Genomic DNA, 20386 nt, shown 5'->3' on the forward strand with positions numbered 1-20386 from the left:
AAATTAAAAACTTCCACACACGAAAGAATTGTCGGATACAGCCGTTGTCCACCACATTAATGATGGCTGCGCCTGGAATACAACCACATGGCTTATTGAAGTTAAACCGGAAAGCCAACTTTTAAGGCCGACACACAATCAAAAAGATCAAGCATAAATACTAGGAGTAAGTAGGAATTGAGTATAATAAACCAAAAGACGAAAAGAGAGATCCAATTCTCAAGTTTGGGGCGACCCCAAATGCCACTGATTTGTACTTCATGGGAGAGATGGCGTCACGATCGAATGTCAGCAAAAAATACGCGAACGTATGTGAATCCCCTTCAATATTAATTAATTTTTTCCACATAAAATCAATTATCCTCTGGAGCGTTGTACAATCTTGGTAATTTGTCCTACATAGAAATATCTTGTCTTGTTGGTAATTTACTGAACAATCGACTGTAACGCCATCTCTCCAATGGGGTGCTCATAACTCTAGCTACGGATCTCTTAAACTCCGGAGAGTGGACCTTCTCCTGTCGCTATCTACTGTAGTTGGTGCTATATAGTTTTATCGCTGGAGTCTATTTCGAGTGCCTGATTGGTTAGATTTATAACAACCGGTAGTTTCTTAACCTTAGCTATGTTAGAGTGGGCATAATTTTCTTCATTCTCTTCATGAGTGGGGACCACCGTTAGAACCAGAAATTAAGTGTGTGGGGGTACCCAGGGAAATGAAAGTCAGGTTGACTTAGTACGTACAATATACACTATACAGCTGAGGAGAGATTGTTCTGCCAGATTTTATAGGTTATGGACATTTCGCTCACGTTTCTCCAACATTCATCAGTTAAACATCGCCAGTGTACAGTGTAAATATCCCCTAGTGGGATCTACAAACGATCCAATAAACCATGTCCTCACTCACGAGCAAATAAATATCAGAGCCAAGTGATTGAACAGTTACAACAATGTTGTCAATACGTTTAAACCCTCTACAAACATCCTTAAAATGTTTGAGTATTGTACGAATCCTTCAGAACAATCACTACCTCTTGCAAAATGGATCCCCAACCCCAACAGTGTCAGACTTTTATTTATTTCGACTCCAAACTCACAAACAATTGCATTGCACCCACAAACGTTTTTACACTGTGGAAAAATTTGCGTCTAAGGATCCGGATGTGTTTGGTGATATTGCCGGTAATAAGTTTGAGGAATTTCCTCTAGATCCCGATGAACAAGAACAAGAAGATTTTGAAAAAAATGAAGCAACAGTTCCAAGAAGATTAAAACTCTCTAAGGGTCAATATGCAGATTTGATAAAAGAACATATTGGAAAGGGAGATTTACAATCCGCAGTGAAGGTACTCGATCTGGTGAAGGAAAATCGTGATAAACCAACTACATATATGTACAATCTCCTATTAAGAGCCTACGCAGTTCAGGGAAATTTAATTAGTGCGTGGAAAACATTTACGTCCATGAAGAGGCGAGCACTGCCATTGAATGCTGCAACATACGTGAGTGTTATTAATGCTTGTGCCAATTCGCCTAAACGAGAGCTGGCTCTGGATCGGTTGGCGAATATTAGAGAGGAAATGATGCTGAAGAATGTAGTTTTAAATGAGGTGCATTACAATGCCATGGTAAAGGCTTATGGGAGGCACGAGAGTCTGCTTGACGCTTTCCAAATTGTTGATCAGATGATTGATAACAAAGTCACGATTGGAGTGGACACATTTAAATCTTTGCTTTATGCCTGCATCTCTAACAAGGAACATGGTTTACGTCATGCTTTAGTTGTCTGGCACATGATGCACAGGTGGAGGAAACAACCTGATCTGTTGACATACAATCTCATGCTGAGAGCGATCAGAGACACCAAAATGGGAAACTTAAAATCGAACGATGTTCTGCTCTTGAATTACCAAAATTCGAGGATTTTAGTCAGTGACTCGCTTAAGCCTGATCTACTAGCACATCCTCCTGTGGTCTCCAACATTCACTTGCCGGAAAGGAGCGCTGAATCACCTGATATGATCTCCCAGGCTCCGATAAAAACATCAGCTGTAGTTGCGAATAATGGAAAGTGTGAGGATTTCAAGCTGGAAGAGATTCATGAAAAAAATAAATTGATTCTGTTCGGGGGATTCAATGGATTTATGCAAAGACTTGAAGCTGATGGGATTCAACCTGATGTTAAAACTATAACGTTGTTATTAGATCTTGTGCCTGATTCGTTGGCCATCGAACGTAAACTCCTCAGTGTGGCAAGAACTCACAAGATTGCGTTGGATATTGACTTCTTCAACATGTTGATCAAGAAAAGGAGCTTCAGAAAGGATTACAAAGCGGCTAAGGTAAGAAAAGATAGATTGATATGTGAAACTACCCATAAAACACTACAATTTAAGTATTACATACTTGAAAGTTATATATTTTATCGGCTCGTCTATCCCAAAGGTCACAAAAATCTTAATTTTTTATGCACGTTAATGAAGAAAAAAATTAGAGGATTGTAAAAACGAAGCGAGAACATAGAATTATATTTATGATTTCCATTTTAATTATTTTTACACAGGAAGTGCTAGACGACATCCAAAGACACAATCTCGTTCCTGATATGATCACCTGGGGAGTCCTAGCGCTGGGCTGCAAAACGCTGGATGACGCTCAAACCCTTCTCGATGGTCTCGAGACTGCAGGTCACACTTTAAATCCTGTGATCGCTGGATCCCTCCTAGGAAATGCCTGTTCCATGAATAATATTCCCTATATCCTTGAAATTCTCAAACTCCTGATGCTTCTCCGCATTCGTCCCTCCTCCCACATCTACACTATTCTCGATAAATACAAGCGTAAAGTAGAGGATAATTTGAAATCTGATCAATCTACAAAAATATACCGAAAACCAGAATTTCGAAAGAAGTTTGAAGTATTTAAAACTCGTTATGAAAAATTCCAGCTGAAATTCAATCGAGAAGATAATCCTGAATACATTAGAGATAGAAGAAGCCGACCCTCGAGAACTACGTCAACTGTACATAATTATCAGAAGTAAAATCCAATAAATATATAAAAAAAAATTTATTTCAATATTTACAGTGTAGCAATGGACTTGATTTTAAACACATAAATCATTGTACATAAAAAAGCCATGTTATCTAAGATAGGGTGGCCGAGGTTCAGCAACCCACGTGCGACACCTGCTGCTAGCGATTACACCCCTGGGGGGACCAGTACCTCTAATACTTAGTTTATTATATCCAGTGGGCCCAGTGGGTTGTGCGCCGCACGTCTCAAGGGCTACGAAATCATCGACATGCAATGATGGAGGCCTTGAAGTGTTTGGAGGTCTCGACCTGAAGGGATCGGCACCCCTGCCTCCAACTGCACCAGACGACAGGCCTCCCCGGGATGAGACAAATTGGGCTCTTCCTCTCATGGGAGTTACGAATGGTTGTTTAGTTTTGTTAATCGGGAAATTTGCAAATCTCTGCATATCCTTCGGGACATTCCCCCGCCCTTTGCCCTGTAAGGGTTCCATAGAATCGGGCAATGGAGCCTTTGAGCATAAGAGTTGAGCTTCAGTTAGTAAATTGAAGTCCGCAGGCAACAATTCTGCTGCCAAAGATATCAAATCCACTGAAATTGATTCAGACGTCATTGGTGAACTACAGTGATGCTTTCTACACCTCACTGGTGACAAGCTCGCTGGCCTCTTTACTGATCTCTGGGAAAATTGATTGAGTAGAGCCTCGGGAGTGGGTAATAGAGGCTCCAACATTTCTGGTATCGGTTCCTTCTCGTCTCTTCCCTCCAGCGCTGCTCTCAAATCACTCACCAATTCCTCAGTTCCTTGAATCTTCTCCAGTGGATGAGATACACCCTTTTCCCACACGATCAATGTTGCCAATTGGAAGTGTCGCAGGAAAAGAGACCTATCACATGACTTTCCACACGCAATTAAACTCTCCAAGAACGACACAGTCAGTATCATTAACGGTGAACTAGTATCAGCTTCGTTTGCTTGCTTATCATCGAGAGATCCCACGTGGTCTAAAAACGCCTTCAGAGCACCTGGATTATTCTCCAAGCAACTTTTCACGTGATAGAGTCCATAATTATGTTTTGTAAGGGATAGTAAAATGCGGAGTGTCATTTCTAAAATAATTTCTGAATTTTTTGCAGCATTTCCCAAAATATCAATCAGTGCAGTCAAAATTGAAATCAAGGGTTCCTTACTGGGCACAGAATGCGTTAATTTTATCTCCAGGGGTTCAGTGCTGCTACTGTTCACCAGAGTTAAATTATCATCACAAAGAGTATAAAAAATTCCGAGAATTTCTGATTGGACATTCACATCATGAATATTTTTTAATGTTGTACACATCATCTCAACCACTGGTGGATATTTTTGATCAGACTTTACTTGAGCTCGTGATGTTGGGCTCAATAATGTAAGTAGGGTAGCCTTCACAGGAGGGTGAAGTGTAAGATCGTTGAGGAAAGCCAATGTTGGTATGTTATTCTCCAAAGGTGCCGCTGCCAAAATTCTATCCAACAAACATCTTCCCACGAGTAAAGCCGTCGGTGCTGCTAAATCACTGAGTTGTTTGCAGACCGTCGACAGGAGAGTTAAAAGAGGTTCATTCCAGGAGGCGCATAAGAGCCTCAATGTCTCCGTTAGATTACCAGCTTGAGCTTGAAGATGAGCAGACCAGAGTTTTCTCAGCCCTAGAGCCCTAGCCATGTCCTTCTCATGGTTATAATCTTTACCCAAAGTAGGTGGTAACAGTCTCGATAGCAACTTCAGTCCTGGCATGAAATTGCAGGCCCTCATGGAGATCATTTTCAATACTTCTCCCAGCATCTGAGTCCACAAGGATTTTGCGACATTTCCAGTGCCATCTGAATCAACTGCCCTTGTGAATAATAGAAGGGTTTCCGATATTTCCTCTTGCAGAAGTTTCACGAAATGGGGAGACCCTGGAATCGCGTCGGCTAAGCAGTAGACCTCGAGAAGAGGAGCCACTGGAGTCAGATTCTTGAAATCAGTGGACATACACTCCACTAAACGTTGTAGGAGGGCGCGAATAAGCTTAACGCACGTTATCAATAGGCCAACCAATGCTAGCCCTCTCCGACCGGTTAAAGTAGCTCGATGAAGAAATGGTTGTTCATAGTAGGTTGTTAAATTCGACAAAACAGCGACGAGAGATGATAAGCCATCAGCTGCGAACAGCTGACTCAATACATTTCTGTGTTTTAACTCGACGTAAGACTCCATTGGATCAATGTCACCATTTGATGGAAATGTTAGATGATATAGAATTCTACAGGATGTTATTAATTCACCAGGTAGTGCTGAGGATTTATCCGTGTATTTTCGGATAGTTGACACTAGAGAGGTCACATCGTTATAGTTCCAATTGCTTGCGGGCACAGCGGTGTTCAGATGAGAACTAATATCGCGAAGAATGACTTGTGATCTTGAAGCATCTAAGAGTGAGGATGCTCGAGACTGCAGAATTTCAACTCTGTTGGAATACTTAATAGTCATGGAGATGATTTCAGCAGCAAATTCCGATAAATCTCTGTCTCCCAGGAGGGACATTAAAATGTCGATAAATGAGCCGATAGGGACCACTGAAATTATCGCATGTAGACCTTCTGGATATGTCAAAAAAGAGTGAAGCTTTTTTATTATGGTCCAGTCGAGTGGATCCCTTGTTTTTGAATTTTTGGAATACTTCAAATGAGCTAAACACTGAGTGACTTGAAGGCACCAGGCGATTTCTGATCCCAGACCTGGTTGATTGTATCTGAGAGCTTTTAAAATCGATTTCGCCACTTGCGTATTGTCCAAAAGATACAGAAGACCGTCCTCCGTTTTTGTCAACTGGATTAGGAATTTTCGGACAGCTCTGATCAATTTTGGCGATGATTCTGGGCACACTAATGTGAACAGCACCAGTTTCAATAAATCATAATGTTTAAAATAGGAGATTAGATGCTTCTGGGGATTTCTATCAGCTTCTCGATCCAACTCCATCTGCATACTTACTGGTAACTGTCTCTTAGGCTGTGCCATTAGTGTCGGAGCACAACTGTAAGCCTGAGTCAACTCAATTATTTCATTTTCCCCCAGTCCTGTACGTTTAATTTCATAAAGTAGTTCGTACACATGGATTTTCCGAAGCAAAGAAGTCAGAGCATATTTTAGTCTAGCAAGTTTTGCCTCATCTAGCATTAGTAGGGTTATTTTATAGAGATTGTCCTCAGAATCGAGGAAATCATCGACGATTCGTGGACTGATCAGAGCTGCGTCAAGAGCTCTGATAGCTGCAAGTTTTACAGGAAGGGCGACGTTCTCCCTCATGCAGAGAGTCAAAAGTTTCCTTGGGGCATCCACCTTAAGAAGAACTTCGGCACCTTTTTCAAGAGAGCAAGTGGCCTCTGCTAATCTCACTCCTACCTTAATATGACGAACTTTGTATGCAGGTTGAGGCTGAGCTCTTGCTAATTCCATATCCAGTCCTGCATTAATCATCTCTGATAAATTTTCAAGATGCTCTTCTTCTATGTTGCACACGGTCCCCAGGTATATACATAACAGTTCACAGTTATGAACGAAGCTTTCTTTCTCCTGACCTGGCGCATTATTCAAATGAACGAAGGATTTTGAAAACGATTTGAGAACCTCGTGCACTCTATCAGTATCCTCTGATTCAGATTTATAACAATCAGATGGTAGAGGAAGTGGCATCACTTCTAACAAATCTGGGGGCTCAAGGACATGGAGCTCTGCTGATATATCTGGGTGAAAGTCCATGCTAGTCCCAGGAAGGTCATCATTCATGAGTTCTTCATCAGATAAAATTGGTTCAAAGGGTTCCACGGGGTCTATTGATTCTTCAGGCTCCCTTTCAGTTCCTTCATCATCTTCTACTTGTTGTTGTTGTTGCTGTTGTTGATGCGTTTCCTCCACATCTTCTTCTTCTCCTCCATCGTCTTCTTCTTCTGCTGATATTGATTCTGGACTCAAGGAGACTGGGGAATCTGGCGGTGGTGATGCGGGTTTTTTTGGATTGGTGGGAAGAGATTTTGAAGATTCTTCCGTCCATTGTTGAGGCTCTGGGGGTTCTGCAGTCTTTTGAATTGTCCCTATCGTTTGGATTGGTTGGGGAATTGTTTGAGAAGTACCTGACAGCTCTGGCTCGGGTGTTGACTGAGGCTGAGCCAAATTGTTTTCGTAGTACCAGTTTGATTGCACTCCTTCATCATTCTGAACTGTTGTTGGGGGCTTTGGTTGCTCCGAAACCGGAACGGAAGCAGCTTGGGCGGACGAAGGAATTTCCGGAGGGTTCGTAATAGCCTTTGTAAGGGAGCCGTAAACTGCTAAGGTTATCGTGGTGTACCAACCACGGAGGACCAGTCCGTCGGTGGGTATTTGTCTTCTCTCACATTCCAACTGTATATTGACATTTTGCTTATACTCTAGGCCGCCCAGGGACTCGAAAGTGGAGGCTCCCGGTTTGCTCAGATCATTGACGAAGAATTCTATTTCAAATTGGGAGGGATTGGTCGCTCTAAAACAATAGGGAAGAAGAAGAATTTGATTTTTTTGTTATTGGAGAGCCTGGAAAAATATTATGAGCGGGTTTTTAGGTTTTGTTTTCTTTAAATAAAAACCATCGAAACGAATAGTTTGAAAAAAATATGAAATCAGTTCACCAAAATGGAAAGGAGAATCAATGCAGATCGTCAAGAGTTGATAATTATAATAATATAAAATAAATACCCCAATCTGACACCTCCTGGAAAGTCTGCCTGTACTCTTGCACCCAGAGGAATGATTCTAACCTCACTGATGTAAACTGGCTTGGGGAATTGCACCAAATCTAAGTTTAATTCCTAGAGAGTCATAATTTGAAAAAAAATGTTGTGTTAAATCATTCTTCAATTTGAAGTTTTGATACATTTACAGTAGTTAGAAATCAAGTTACCTCAGAAATGTCATGAGAAAAAGTATCGAAAAACAACAATTCCACACTATCCATTTTCCTTACATGGAGCGACTAAAATTCGTTAATTTTAATCTATCAAAAGACAAAATGATTAGTCAATGCATCATTTTGACCAACATTTCTAGCACTTAATGTTCACTTTAAACACAGTAAAAGAACTGAAACAAATTATCCATTCTCCAATAGAAGTTTGCATCCGGGATTTCGAGAACCCCGAGTAGATAAACTGAGCGGTTAGGTTCTCTACTTCTAAATTTCTTCGTAATCCATGGAGGATAGAGTTAGGATACGGAATAACTGCCGTAAAATTCTTTTCACGAGGCATTTAGATATTACTTTCGTAAGACGGCGTCGCTAGTAACTCTGTCGGATGGTGAAGAAAATTATTTTCGTTGTGAATGCGCCCTGAATAGACAAAATGGCGGCCATAATTTTGGGGGATACGAGAAATTCAAATTGTATTCAATCAATTATGCCAATGATTGTCTGAAAAGAGTGGTACCCAATACTTGACTGAATTTTACTGCCAAATCGAGTAAATAAATAGGAAGATGATGTCCCACGATAATTTTGATTTCTCAAAGAACATCCCAAAATTTCTGATATTGTTGATGAGAGCCAGACTAGAATAATGGCAGTTTTTACTGATAGGATTTGAAAAAATATCTTCAAACCATGATTAACACAAATAATTCTGAAATAAACATCCAAGGAAACCTGCAATATATAAATTGAAAGAATAAGGGATTTTTTAATGAGTGAAAGAGTAAAATTTTCAGATTTTTTTAGAAAGAAAATAAAGACCATGGCTAGTAGAAATTTATGATTTATTACAAATTATTGAATCGGAGTGACTGAGCAATCAGAACAATGTTTTCTGAAGCCGTAAAATTATAGTATATTCTTAAAGATTATTTTACGACTATTCTGGAAAGAATGTTTTGGAAATAATAGAGAAACTTTTTTTGTATAAAATGTCAGACATGAAAAAGAATTTGGTGATTTTTTCATTTGCACAAATAATTCCTCTAATACTGAGAGAGACAGAGTAATGCAGAACAATATTTAAATTCATTTCATCTTCTCTCTCCCTACATGGTTTCTCTAACAACTATTTTCCACTCAAATTCAATAATAATGTTCCCCTGCCTCATCTCCTCTTCTCCAATCTCTCTTGGAATTGTTCAATGCAAAGACTTAACAACAGCATTAATTTTCTCAACACATTCCTCCTTTTTCCTGGTGATGATACCCTCAGCATCAACGAACTGCTGACGACTTATTTTCCCAGGAACCAGTTTATCTACGTAAAGTGCCTGCTGTTGATTATAATATTCCTTGAGTTGTTTATCACTTTTTTGGAGATCTTGAATCCTTTCATAAACCTCAGCCGAATCACTCTTCAGCTTCTGTGCCAGTTCATTAACAATATTGGTGGCATTTTTATACTCCTGATTAATGGCCTTCATAGCAGAAAGAAATGCCGCAGTGTCCTTATTTGCCTTTAAATAAACCAACTGCTCATCGAGCTCATTATAAGAAGTAACTCGTTTATCCTGAGCTGCGAGAATTTTTTCACACTGCCCAGCAATCCTCAGCCTGCTCTCTGAAGCTTCGTCCTTATCAATCGAAAAATCGAGTCTCACATAAATTATTACCAGTAAAAACAACAAATAAAGAGCCATCGCGACGAGGAGAGGCTCCTGCAGCATCAGAATCCTTGGGAAGTTGTATTTCAATTTAAAATCCTGAATGTGGTGCTCCACGAGATTTCTTTTCGTTACAGAAATTACAGGACGTCCAAAGGTATCCAAATAAGAATAATGGAGTGAAATAGGTAGTCTTGTGGCAGCGTAAGGTAATGACAATTCCAGATTGTGCGATCCCTCTGGCAAAATAATCTTCAGGACCAACTCATCCACGACCATATCATCAAAAACATGATCGAGGACCCTCATTTTTAGAACAAATTCCTCTCCATTCTGGAAAAGATACTCATAACTGGGTACATTGTAGCCAATGGTGTAGTGGGTCTTCCATCCTCCAAACAATGGAAATCTTGGTCTCAAACTAACATCGACAGAGTCTTTCTTCACTCTAGTGTGAGAAGTAGAAATATTTCCGATTTCGTCTCTGTAATAAATATCAGAGGCAGCTGCAGGTAGGATAGTATCGAAACTTTGGATGCTCGATTGTCCTGACTTAGATTCCCTGGAGTATTCGTACCTGGAGAATGCTCCCTTCAGTAGAGCACCAGTATGAAGTAGATCAATTGTCTCCTCAACAGCGATATTACCCCAATGAGAGAGTTCCAAAACCCTTTCCAACCTCGTCACCGTCAAAAATTTGTTATTGTTTTCGAAATGTACAGAGAATTCTTCTTGAGTGTAGGGTAAACGCTTCTCGAAGGGACCATAACTGATTGTAGTATCACTCATTGAAAATGGTTTGATCTTGGTGAAGCTCTCGAGATTTCCCGATGGCAAAACAACGTTGGTGGTTTGTCTCTGCACGGTGTAGGGTGACCAGACGTTGACATTCCCAGTGTATCTCACCAATTGTTTCTCTTTCTGGGTTATTTGTTTGGGATACGGATCCAACTCATGAGTTGAGACAGTTTCAATTTCCACGGGAGTTGTCCTACCTGGCTGAATGGCGTCTTTAAGCTCAATCTTGTAAAGATTTTGTTCCTCGTGGCCGCGAACTTTTGTCTCTGATATAACTAGCTCACTCCTGCTCGCGTCCCTGGTATGAGCTGAGATATAGCTCAATCCTGATCGTTTGTGAGATTCGATTCCAAAGTAGAAATGCTTTATCGGTGATTTACCTGAGTTCTCCACGACAATTTTCGTTGTTATCTTGGTTAAATGCGATTGAAGGTCTATGGTTCTGTCAACATTCTTGAGGGTAACGTCTGTATTCAGCTCTTCCAAAGCGAGTATTATTGTCACAGACCGCAAAAACACGCAGAGCACTAGGGAGATCAATGAGGCCTTGGTTCGAAACATTTTTCCGAATTTTCACGCACTTTTTGAGCTTTTAATCGCTCAGTATTTTGGTGGTCGGCGAAGACTGCCGGCTAGTTAGGGTTTATAGCGGTTGGAATCGTAGGACAGGCTAATATGAATGTGACGTCACGCAAAGACGTGGCCGCTGCTCATACACTTTCACACATGCAGGTCTGGAAACTCCACCAAATTTTGGCAAAGTTACTAGATACAATCGAAATATCACTATGGGGACTATGGGTGGTTTAAGTTGGAGGAACCGGAACGGGGACTGTTGATGGGCAGTGATAGTGGTGGAATGAATGCAAATAAAACATTTTTCTTTATTACGAAAACAGATTTTTCACGGAGATGTGCTTATATTTTACGGGTGGCGGATGGGAAGGAAATATTTAGGGGAAAAATTTCCCCACTCTAGTTTTTTTATGACCAGTAGTGCCATCCTTTTCCGAAGAGGGTTACAATGCTGTATAAAATCATGCTAATACAAACAAATATGAATAGCCGTTAAAATATGTAAAGGACGTTCTCTCGATTTTCTTCTAATTTTGAGCAGTCGACGTTGTTCATAAAGTTTTTCTTAAGATGCAAATATCGGAGCACCTGGATTGCATCTTGAGACAAGTAGGAGTTGGAGTTAGGCCCGTGAATGACACATTTTTTGTAAAAACTTACGAAACGTTTGATGTTTTCACATCACTGGGGGTGTATCATGCTGATGAAGAGGAATTGTGCCATCCAGAGTAAGCAAATAACGATTTGAAGTATTCTGTGGTTCATGTGAACAGAATATTTCATAAGAACAAATTTTTTCCTGATACAAACGTTGCACGTTCTTTAACAATGTCTATTTATCTTTTATAAAATACTAGCCATTTCCTTAGCTTTTTCATGTCTGTCATAGGACCTGACTTGCTTTTTACTTATTTGTTATTCGCTCTCACAGCCCTTCTGCATTTTCTATGGATTTTCTCTTTTGTAGGATGAAGGAATTCTCGTGCAATGCTCCAGGCTGTGCATCAACCTTCAAAACACTAGTGGAATTCGAGATGCACTACAATGGTTGCCACAGTTTCACGTGTATAGAATGTAGGAAAATTCGCCCCACTGAGAGATTGCTAGATATACATATTCAAGAGACACACGACAGTTTCTTCCAAGTATTAGCCGAAAAAAAACCAATGGTGAGATTGTGTTAATCGTAGGTTCAGTACTGAAGTCATCTAGAAACTATTTGGGAAAAATCTTGTAAATTTTTGATAATTGCTCTCTCGAAAAGGTTCAATAGGCAGAAAATAGTTGTAATGCGCCCTGCCTTCCGTCATCACAATAACAATTGCCGTAACATTTTGCGTTTTCGACAAGCATTGCCAATTTTCAGATCTAATCATCCTGCATTCCAATGCAAAGTGGTTTTTTCCTTTCTAGTACCAATGTTTCGTGTCGGACTGTCCCGAAAAATTCTCCTCACCCACCGAGAGAAGAAACCACAGCATTAAAATCCACAAATTCCCCAGGAATTATCGATACGATGAATCATTGAAGCAGAAGTCAGAAAGAAAGGAGAAAGGCCGACCAAAGAAAGTAAATGAAAAGACAAGAGGAGGAATAAAAAATATAGAAATGCGAGATGAAGCACCTGTTGATACGATGGACGTTGATCCACCAAAAAAAACCTCTAAAATTCTCACAAAACCTAAATTAAATATTAATAAAAATCAAAAATCTAGAATGTTTGTTCCAAATTGTCAAAATGTGGTTTCGAAAGCCTCAGAGAGCACCAATTTACCTCCTTTAGTTATTGAAAATTCAAATATGGGAGTGCAACGTTCTTCAGCAGCTCTCGCATTCATTCCTCGGCAACTGATGCACAAAAAAGCACTTTCCTATTCGAAACTTCTCACGGAAAATATGAAAATGGAAAAAGAAGTTTTGGAAACTGACAACATGATGGATTTAGCTGAGGCGCTACCTCAGTATCCAATGGAACAACAAAATATATGAGAAAATGATGCTTCCCCTATTTCTCAACATGAGATCTGTAAAAAGATAAATTATTTTTTCATTACTTATAGGACAGAAAAATTAGCCAATCACGTTTAAGTTTTTGTGTATAATTGAATAAATTCACACCATTTTACTTAAAAAAACCCATTATCTACAGTATAAATATCTTAAATATTGCAACAATTTCTATATGTGTATGGGACAATTTTACAAAAACATTCACTCTTCTTACATCCTAATTATCGCGTTAAAAAATATTTACATGTAAAGTTTTGTCTTATTATTGACGATTCCTGAGATTCAACTCTGCATTCGCTCTACATACTGAGTCTATATTTTTAAAATCAAGTGTATAACTAAGTATACTTTGAATAAAGCTATTGTTGTATAGTCTAGTCTGTATCTCTCTCCCTCTACTTTTCTTTTTCTGAAAAAATCATGAAAATGTGAATACCACATTTAGAGACATCTTCGGCCTCGGCATGAGATACCGACCCGGTAGGTGAACGGTTGAAAAGGACCCAAAAAATACTTGCAAATTATTGATGAAGGATTTTCAATCCTACGAAAGTTCCACAAACTGATTGAAATTTTGGTCGAGCGAATATGGAAAAAAACCCGAAAGCATTCCAAAAGCATTTTTTGAATCCCAGCAATTTTTTCAATATTCTCAAAATATATTATAATCTGAAGTAAGCTTCAGGTAAGCTCATTTTTCGTTTCATCCAGATCGATCAAGGTACAAGGTTTCTTTCAACTCCTACGTTCTCGACTTGAAAAAATTGACTTTTCATAAAAAAAAAAAGAACGGAACTATCTAGAAATTTTGTTGTCACTCTGTCTTTCATAAAAAACTCAAGGGTCCATTGGAATTAATTTGAGTAGATCATACACCTAAGCTTGGCCGTTTCATTCCTCAAGGCCACCAGTTCATATTTTAATTTCATGTTCTCTTGTTCGAGGAAGGCAGCACGAATAGCAATTTCGTCTTCCTTCGCCCTCCGCGCATCCCTGGATCTTTTGGCGGCTTCATTGTTTTTTCTCCTCCTCTCCCAGTAAGCAGCATCTTTATCATCCAAAATACTCATCGTGCTGGTAGGCAAACTGGGGCTTTTAGTGACCCTCCTCATTTTGATATTGGTACCCTCGTTCGTTTTCCTGACCGAGTCCAGCATTCTCTTTCGAAATTCTGAGTAAGCATCGTTGGAGTTCTGATCGTAGATGATCTCCGGACCCATTGTGAGAGCGAGAGGGTCTTTTGGATAAGCTTTAAATGGCCTTGGTGCTTTCTTCGAGTCTGGGGAGACGAGAGGAGTCGAGACCTCTTGATTCGACGATGGTGTGTTAGGGCTCAAAATGGGCAGTTGAATGTGCTTTACAGCTTCTCCACTCTGACTAGCAAGGAGGGCAGGCAGCACTGGAGAAACCGCTACTGGCATTGGCAGATTCATTGGTATCAATGGATAACGATGCGCCATTTCAGAACTCGTTGGAGCTAATTGAGGAGGATAAGTGAGCTCGTACTTTAGTTTCTTCGGCGAGTCTGTCTCTGAAGGAGGTGTTACCATGAATGTTCGGCCTTCAAATCCATTCTTTTGCTCGTCCTTGAACGCCAATCGGTGATGGGAAGACTCTGATGTGTGCGATTCGCTGGAGGGGGAGATCAAATCAGGCTCCGAGGATGCTGGACTCAAGGTGTAGGAGATACGTTGGGGTGAATGATCTTTTCTGCAGGACAGATCTAGAATCGGAGACTCCGCATCCTTCTTCGCTGGTTTCGTGAAATCCAGCGCGCGGTCGGCGAGGTGAGGCTGATTAGGCAAATCCATGGTCATTGGTGAGCCAATACTATTTCTGAAAACTAATGAATTTGAAGTCATTCGATTAGATTTTGCTCCGTTAATTTAGACTACATGGTTTTGTTTTTTTGATCCACGAAAAGGCTTGCGTGCATTGATCATCATTATTTCTTTATCATAGCACTAATTAGGAGTCATAATGCGGGCACCATTGATTACATTATCATCATGATCCTCTAGTATTCGTAATTTTGAAGTATTTAGTCAATATTCAAACTTGAATCGGTCAAATCAAAGTAATCACACTGCGAGAAAAACTGTCACGTTCTTAAGTCTTATTTGGGTCAACAAGATCCCTAGTTAAATGTGCCAAAACTAATTGTCAAGGCCAATAATTATTTCATTCAATTTTCAAAGTTACGAATGTGAATAACTGTGTTAAATTTAACACGAAAATGTTTCAATCAAAAGGTTTATCGTTCATCCGAGACGACGGTTTTCACAACAAAATATCTACGAAAGATTCGAATACCGAGGCACCAGTATTGGATATAACATTACTTGGGCTCGTAAAGAACACATTTTTTAAAACACTCATTAGTTACTCCTCATTTGGCACTTGAAAGCAAATATTATCTTGGGTCAGGAAATATTTATTTTACAGATTTTTCTGTATTAAAACTTGAAAATTCAACAATTTTGGGTACACAATTTCATCCAATATTGTCACCACAAAGTACCAACTCTCGGAACAGTTGCATAATTATCAACGCAATACGAAAAGTTAAAAACAAAAAACAAAACAATAAAGTTAAAAACACTTGATTCTCGGTTAAATTGAGAAAACAATTACCGTTTGAATAATTCCAGTATTGATTCACGTATTAGTCACCGTAATAAACCACAAATTCTGGGTAGATAAGACCTCCCAGCGAATAGCATACACCGAATCAGGGCGATTTTCTTTCAGGGGCACGGAAGTAACACAGGAAGACCTAAAGGTTGAACAACTTTGGAACGACGTCTGACGAGAAGGGGGTGGTTCCAAAGCTTATATACTGCACAACCCTTATGAGAACAATGGGGATAGGAGGGACTCTTGGTAGTGGTCCCTAAAAATTGATGAGAGTGAGGGTAACAAATTCTTGAGTGGGGAGGAGCACAGCTTGACCCATTGGATACTGAAAGTGGGGGTTTGGCACGCGTCTACATTGAAATGAAAATTTAACGAAAAGTTGTTTACGGGGTTTACCTAGAAGAGACATTCCAACGGACATTCTTCGGTGTATATCACTGTATTTCCGAGATTGTAACATCAACACCGGTAGATATAATCTACGCTTCATGTTGTACTGACGATATCCAAGCATTTTTAGTTTGACATCTCCACGTGATAGATTTGTCCATTTTGTCCAATCATCAAATTGGCTGATCAAATTGTGTGAAACAAATTTAATGAGAATCATGCCCATAGTGTCAGTAAAATCACCATTATGCAAGTTGATAACGAAATCAATTATTGCAAAATAAACGAATATAATGGGAGATATCAAACTCTGGGGATTGAAGGGAAAGCTGTCAATAATTTACAAAGGCAATTTCCGAGGATGGTTTTATAGCTTTCACCACCGAAAATTCCTAATCTGTGCTATTACATTTTTTCGCTAATCCAGGTACTTCTGGAAACTGTAATCGACCGATCCTTTCCCAAGCTTTTACAACATTTTCAAAAAGGGCAAACTATGCAAAAAAAAACATTGGCTAACAGACACATTTTTTCGACAAACCGTCGCTCCATCCATTTCCGTGCACTCTTCTCAATATTTTATAAAACAGCTGTAAAACAATTTAGTTTATTTTTCAGTGGTAAAACTCGATGATCGTAAAATATTTCCTTACATTATTGAGACAATATTCTTAGGAAGAAACTAAACACTTCTATCAGAAAAAAAATAGGTTTCATAACGATCAACCAATTTCCATCAGTTATCCATGAGAGCGTGATATAGGAAAATAACCATACGTTGCAAAATGTGATTTAGATGATGTCGATTATAAATGAATTTAAAAAAAGTTATCAGAGAATTCCAACGTACAATTTGATGACATGATCAAGCATAATTTTCTGCGTTAAAACATAAGAATATTTAAGGAAGATAACAGTGTTAAATTTATATTGACCTTCAGCATTATCGGGGTCCTCACAAATCGACAGGGAATTAATGTCAGGTAGACAGGTAAGACACGGGATTTCCCGAAATCTAGTTAGTTGGCCTAAATCCCTTGCCCTTTGGCCTAAGAGACGGTCCTGCAACAAGGTAAAGGTACTAGCAGGTTGGGCTCAAAGAGTTAAGAGAATCTTCGGTAGCCGAACGTACCTCTTGATTGATGATTTCAAAGCGCTTGTGCAGAGATGTTTCCTCCGCCTCTGTTCACTGCCACCTCGACCCCCTTTGGTTCATACGATGAACCAAACAGCCTTCTTGGACGTACTTCTGCAATATTTCAAAGCCACCATTGTTTCCTGGGTCGTTTGGGCCTTAGGACGACGTAAGCATTTGTTTCACAGTGTTCAACATCGGCCGCATGCTCCTCTTTAGTGCACAGTCACACAATTTGCGTAAAGGCAGTCGTAAATTACCTGGGCGAGTGAAATTTACGAAATTCAACGTTTAGGGAGGAAAGGGTTAAGAGAGTTAACTCCAAGGGGGGCTAGTTGCCTGGGATTTGGGTGAGTAATTGAATTGCCGACCTCTTCAGCCAATAGCTATTCAATCCTCAAATATTTTAACAACTCGTGAACATTGAGTTCAATAGAATTGTTTTGGTGAATCCGTTATTTATTGGGTACTTCCCATATGAAAAGGTGAGGAGGTGGGTTACGGCCTGGCCGAAAGGGTTTAGGATATTCAATTTTCACCTCTGGGATCCGGTTGTACTGCTGTAAGTTGAATATTATTTACTTTTGGGTTTTCAAAATGATGCTGAATGTGGGTCATTCGCGGACAGAAAAATTCAGCAGAAACTACCAAACCATTTCTGGACAATGGCCATACCCCTAGCCAAATTTGGCGACTTCTTAGTAGACATTATCTAACCATTACCATTGTCAGAAAAATTACATGACTGTTAGACCATTTTCCTTAAATGGCTACCAAAGTTTTACCAAGCAGTTGATCAATTTTGCTGGCTGGTATGGTAATTTTTCTGGCCAAACACAACACAATTACCGTACGATTGGGTAATTTCTCATGATGTCCGTCCAAGGTTCAAAGTATTTGGACAGTTGCAGGGAACTTTGTCTTCTTGTTCAAACTTTTTGATATCCCACCACTGAAATAAAATCCCAAATAATAATTTTTACAATCGTTTATAACAGCAAGAAATTTTAAACTATTTCTTTCAATCCATCCGTTCATACGATGAACCCGCTTCCTCTTCATTATTTCAATTCTGGGGTTGAAATTCACATGGGAAAATCACAAGATAAATTGACGACTCAGAAAGCTTCTTTTTTGTCAATTCTTAGATGTCTTATTATGTCGTTCGGGCCCATAATAATCACACCAAATTTGCTCTTCGACGTGCACCACAGCCTCCGCTAAAAGGGACGACATCTTCCGTTATTTTTCCGCCTTTATACTCCCTTTTTCACATAGAAATTTCCCGTGGTGTCTTATTCAAACGATTTTTCGGCACCCTGGCATTCAAGGGTTCCCGGGCCCCCTTTTTCCCATGTATACAAATTTTTGCTCTTTTGGCCACATAACCCACATTTGAATGGTGCACAATCCAACCCGTTATAACACCAGGTTTTTACGATTTCTGACCGTGTTATGCGTGTGACAGAGAGTGGCGTAGTGAGACGGGAACATTCATCCACGCGTGTTTCCACACCCCCACCTGCCTATGGATGCCTATGCCCACATGAAAGGGTCAGAAATAACGGGAACAAATGTTCTACGGTGGATTTGCAATTTCACTCCTTCAGATGTAAATGGGAGTTGGATGTGTCAATTCCCGAAGGACTCATTCAAAAAAACTTTGACGAATATTCTAGAAAAATTTTCAAATTCCATTTGACAAGGAAATAGTGAGAAATATATGAATACATAGATTTTCTAAAGATGATTGCGTCAAGTGAAAGTGACATGAAGTGATATGTTAAGAATATTGTTAAATAACATCTGAAACATGATGATGTTTTTCGATAAATAGTAAATATAATAATACATATCCACTAACATAATATCAATGTCTTGAACTTTTTAGTTAAAATACTCCTAGAATTTTTGTTAATATAATCACTTATGAAGGTGTGGAATATTACCACCAACAATAGAAATATTGGCCCTGTGAATGACGTAGATATTGTTTACTGCATGAAACAATGACAAAGGCTCTGATAATGATTTCATTTCATCCATTCATTGATATTCTCTATTTGCGTTATTCATTTGTAATTAGTCTTCACCTGAGGTATATTCTTTACAGCGCAGACGTGTATATCATGTTCGCACCTCGTACTCTGATGATGATTCATACCATCGGCTATTAAAGTTTTCAATAAATCATCTATTTAAGGTAATAGTTTTGCGAGTGCGTACATTACTAAAATTAATCACCCAAAAACAGCTGCGAAAGATCTATATAACGGTTCTCACTTCATAGAAAAGTCGCACAGTAAAGACTGAAGCAACATGGAGCTGCCGAATTTCATGGTTCTCCTCGTTATCACATTCTGTTTCGCCCACGGAAATCAAGGTGAAGATAACATTTTTAAAATTTCTTTTCAATTTAAAAAAAATTTTATTTTAGATTTTATTATCTGATTTTACTAGAATGTGGAATAAAAAATATTCGTTAGGATTCTCCCTTCGGATACTTTCTGTAGAATTTCTTCTGCTCACATTCATCAATTTTTAAACAAATTCATTTCTCGATTCTTCTGGCCAAAAGTTAATTAAAAATCCATTTTATTTCGCAGGTCTACCATCTGTGAACCGTCATCCTATCGGCTGGCAAATGAATATGGAAAGAAGCCGTTGTGTCAAGGCATGTTCCCAATATTCAGAAGAAGTAATGACTGGATCCTGGGACGAGGGCACCAGGCTATGTTCCTGTCTGTAAGTTTACTTGGTTTCAGCTACGAAATTTAATAAATAATTGAAAATACATTTTTCAGGGATGCGTCTGGTCATGTTACCGTATCGGCATCAATATTAACGATTGATAATAACAATCGCCATCGACTTGGTATTAAATCCAATCGTGTTCCTTGCACGGAGTATCACGTTCAACACAATCTGCCATGCACAATTGATTAGCTGAGATCAGAAAGAAATAATCGGATACCATGTGTTACATGAAATTTACACATTATCCATTTTAATAAAGTGATTTACGCAAGTTGCGTGTTGTCCTGAATCCCTTTTATCTTCCATTATCGAATAGAAAAATCGATAAATATTTTCTGATATATCTCAATATCTCTATCCAACTATAAAATACTTTCTGAAAATTGTTTACTTCTACTCGATGAATATCAAAGGAATTA

At 39.2% G+C, this 20386-nt stretch overlaps 5 protein-coding genes across 8 annotated transcripts; 3 read left to right on the top strand and 2 right to left on the bottom strand.

The window, feature by feature from the left end:
* Window positions 1–25: 25 nt before the first annotated feature.
* On the top strand, window positions 26–3083 carry LOC135162150 (pentatricopeptide repeat-containing protein 1, mitochondrial). Its single transcript, XM_064120325.1, has 3 exons — window positions 26–166; window positions 784–2345; window positions 2567–3083. The coding sequence occupies exons 2-3, from the start codon at window positions 954–956 to the stop codon at window positions 3044–3046; spliced, it is 1872 nt and encodes a 623-aa protein (XP_063976395.1). The 5' UTR covers window positions 26–166; window positions 784–953; the 3' UTR covers window positions 3047–3083.
* On the bottom strand, window positions 3058–8270 carry LOC135162145 (protein virilizer). The gene is made up of 3 exons (XM_064120315.1): window positions 7995–8270; window positions 7790–7902; window positions 3058–7577 (listed from the first exon to the last, which is right to left on the bottom strand). Exons 1-3 carry the CDS (start codon window positions 8046–8048, stop codon window positions 3146–3148), a joined length of 4599 nt encoding a protein of 1532 aa, XP_063976385.1. The 5' UTR covers window positions 8049–8270; the 3' UTR covers window positions 3058–3145.
* A 555-nt stretch (window positions 8271–8825) lies between these two features.
* On the bottom strand, window positions 8826–17220 carry LOC135162151 (dolichyl-diphosphooligosaccharide--protein glycosyltransferase subunit 1-like). Its single transcript, XM_064120326.1, has 4 exons — window positions 17208–17220; window positions 17011–17137; window positions 13943–14891; window positions 8826–10490 (listed from the first exon to the last, which is right to left on the bottom strand). The coding sequence occupies exons 3-4, from the start codon at window positions 14863–14865 to the stop codon at window positions 9200–9202; spliced, it is 2214 nt and encodes a 737-aa protein (XP_063976396.1). The 5' UTR covers window positions 14866–14891; window positions 17011–17137; window positions 17208–17220; the 3' UTR covers window positions 8826–9199.
* Window positions 11267–13838, top strand: LOC135162160 (uncharacterized). The gene is made up of 3 exons (XM_064120343.1): window positions 11267–11766; window positions 12006–12207; window positions 12452–13838. Exons 1-3 carry the CDS (start codon window positions 11609–11611, stop codon window positions 13025–13027), a joined length of 936 nt encoding a protein of 311 aa, XP_063976413.1. The 5' UTR covers window positions 11267–11608; the 3' UTR covers window positions 13028–13838.
* On the top strand, window positions 16118–20256 carry LOC135162169 (uncharacterized). 4 transcript variants are annotated; one of them, XM_064120360.1, is made up of 5 exons: window positions 16118–16153; window positions 19324–19413; window positions 19501–19593; window positions 19817–19955; window positions 20015–20256. In XM_064120360.1, exons 3-5 carry the CDS (start codon window positions 19530–19532, stop codon window positions 20154–20156), a joined length of 345 nt encoding a protein of 114 aa, XP_063976430.1. In that variant the 5' UTR covers window positions 16118–16153; window positions 19324–19413; window positions 19501–19529; the 3' UTR covers window positions 20157–20256. The 4 variants fall into 4 exon arrangements, with proteins under 4 accessions (XP_063976430.1, XP_063976431.1, XP_063976429.1 ...); XM_064120361.1 differs by lacking the exon at window positions 16118–16153 and adding an exon at window positions 16286–16304; XM_064120359.1 differs by lacking the exon at window positions 16118–16153 and adding an exon at window positions 17417–17560.
* Window positions 20257–20386: the final 130 nt, after the last annotated feature.

The sequence above is a fragment of the Diachasmimorpha longicaudata genome, chromosome 5 (genome assembly GCF_034640455.1).
Source record: "Diachasmimorpha longicaudata isolate KC_UGA_2023 chromosome 5, iyDiaLong2, whole genome shotgun sequence".
Taxonomy (NCBI): Eukaryota; Metazoa; Arthropoda; class Insecta; order Hymenoptera; family Braconidae; genus Diachasmimorpha; species Diachasmimorpha longicaudata.